Here is a 2,114-nt window from a genome sequence, read left to right as displayed (position 1 = left end):
CCCTGGAGAGCTGTAAAGAGGGGCTATGGCTCAGCGGCAGAGCCTCTGCTTGGCATGCAGGAGGTCCCAGGTTCAATCCCCGGCAGCATCTCCAGTTAAAAGGACCAGGCAGGAGGTGATGGGAAAGACTTCTGCCTGAGACCCTGGAGAGCTGTAAAGAGGGGCTATGGCTCAGCGGCAGAGCCTCTGCTTGGCATGCAGGAGGTCCCAGGTTCAATCCCCGGCAGCATCTCCAGTTAAAAGGACCAGGCAGGAGGGGATGGGAAAGACTTCTGCCTGAGACCCTGGAGAGCTGTAAAGAGGGGCTGTGGCTCAATGGAAGAGCCTCTGCCTGGCATGCAGAAGGTCACAGGTTCAATCCCCGGCATCTCCAGTTAAAAAGGACCAGGCAGGAGGTGAAGGGAAAGACCTCCGCCTGAGACCCTGGAGAGCTGTAAAGAGGGGCTGTGGCTCAGCGGCAGAGCCTCTGCTTGGCATGCAGGAGGTCCCGGGTTCAATCCCCGGCATCTGCAGTTAAAAAGGACCAGGCAGGAGGGGATGGGAAAGACCTCCGCCTGAGACCCTGGAGAGCTGTAAAGAGGGGCTGTGGCTCAGTGGAAGAGCCTCTGCTTGGCATGCAGAAGGTCCCAGGTTCAATCCCTGGCATCTCCAGTTAAAAGATCTGGCAGTAGGAGATGGGAAAGACCTCCGCTGGAGGCCCTGGAGAGCAGCTGCCTGTCTGAGTAGACAATCCTGACCTCAATGGACCGAGGGTCTGATTTGGTAGAAGGCAGCTTCACGTGTTCATGAGACTCAGTGAGAAGATCCCTATGGACTTCCCGCTCCCTACACCTGCCAGTGAGGTCCTGCCAAGGGGTCTTCCCTCAGGAGATGGTTTCAGGCCATGTCAGTCTGCACTAGAAGAACAAGATTTGGGCCCACTGGCACCTACAAGGTGTCCGGGGTATCAGCTTCCAGTGCTCAAGGATCCCTTCATCTGGCAAAGGGAGAATTTACTCTCGATAGCTTATACCCTGGAGATCTTTTTGGTCTGTAAGGTGCTGCCAGACTCAAATGTTGTCCGTCAGGAGCACGGCCTTCTTGGTGGTTGCCCCAGTACTGTGAAACTCGCTCCTCCAAGATGGCCATCTCTCGCCTCTTTCAAGGGGCAGGTAAACACGGCCCTTTTGTGTTACGCCTTCTGGTTTTCCTGGGGGCCCTGACAGAATGTTTATTGGGGGAGTTATTGCTTTTTTCTCCTGTAGCTATGACTTTCAGGGCTCTTTTTGTAGCAGGAACGCCTTTGCATATTAGGCCACACACCCCTAATGTAGCCAATCCTCCAAGAGCTTACAGAGCTCTTCTTACAGGAGCTACTGTAAGCTCTTGGAGGATTGGCTACATTAGGGGTGTGTCGCTTAACATGCAAATGAGTACCTGCTACTCGTTCATACCATTCTACCACTTTCAAAGCTCGTGTCCTGTGGCAGCACAGGAATAGATGAGTTTTGTCGCTGACTTCTCTTTCTTCTGGTTCTTTTCCCTCATCAGGATGCAACGACTTGATCAACTCCATTTTCGACTTTGCGAACAGTCTCTGCTCCTTGCACTTCTCCGAGAACGAAATTGCCCTTTTCACGGCACTGGTGCTTATTAACTCAAGTAAGCGAACATCACTGGAGCGCTCTCTGGCTGCGTGTTAATCGTTCGGCTGCTTTCCAAAAAGTTCTTGGAGGGTCTTTCTTTGAGTCCCTATAGAATCATTGAGTTGGAACGGACCTCCAAGGTCATCTAGCCCAACCCCGTGCACAGTGTAGGAAATTCACAAATATCTTCCCCTCCACACCCCCAGTGACCCCCTGTTCCATGCCCAGAAGATGGCAAAAAAACCTCCAGGATCCCTGGCCAAATCAACCTGGGGAAAATGGCTTCCTGACACCAAAGTGGCGATTGGCATTTCCCTGGGTGTGTAAGAAAGGCCCACGAGAACCAAGCACTGAGGCCCTCCTTCTCATGGTCTGCCCGAGTTCACAGAATCCGCATGGCTGTCAGATGGCCATCGAGCCTCTGTTTTTAAAAACCTCCACAGAAGGTGAGCCCACCACCTCCCGAGGAAGCCTGTTCCACTGAGGAAC

At 53.2% G+C, this 2,114-nt stretch overlaps 1 protein-coding gene across 1 annotated transcript in view; it reads left to right on the top strand.

The window, feature by feature from the left end:
* Positions 1 to 2,114, top strand: part of RORC (RAR-related orphan receptor C) — a 25,778-nt gene that overhangs the window by 17,545 nt on the left and 6,119 nt on the right. The window contains exon 5 of the mRNA XM_015416045.1: positions 1,531 to 1,641. Coding sequence (XP_015271531.1) covers positions 1,531 to 1,641 — 111 coding nt within the window. The remainder of the gene's footprint in view (positions 1 to 1,530; positions 1,642 to 2,114) is intronic.

This window comes from Gekko japonicus, unplaced genomic scaffold (assembly GCF_001447785.1).
Source record: "Gekko japonicus isolate JY-2015 unplaced genomic scaffold, Gekko_japonicus_V1.1 scaffold226, whole genome shotgun sequence".
NCBI lineage: Eukaryota > Metazoa > Chordata > Lepidosauria > Squamata > Gekkonidae > Gekko > Gekko japonicus.
The sequence above is the reverse complement of the archived record's forward strand: the minus strand, read 5'-3'. Positions and strand labels throughout refer to the sequence as shown.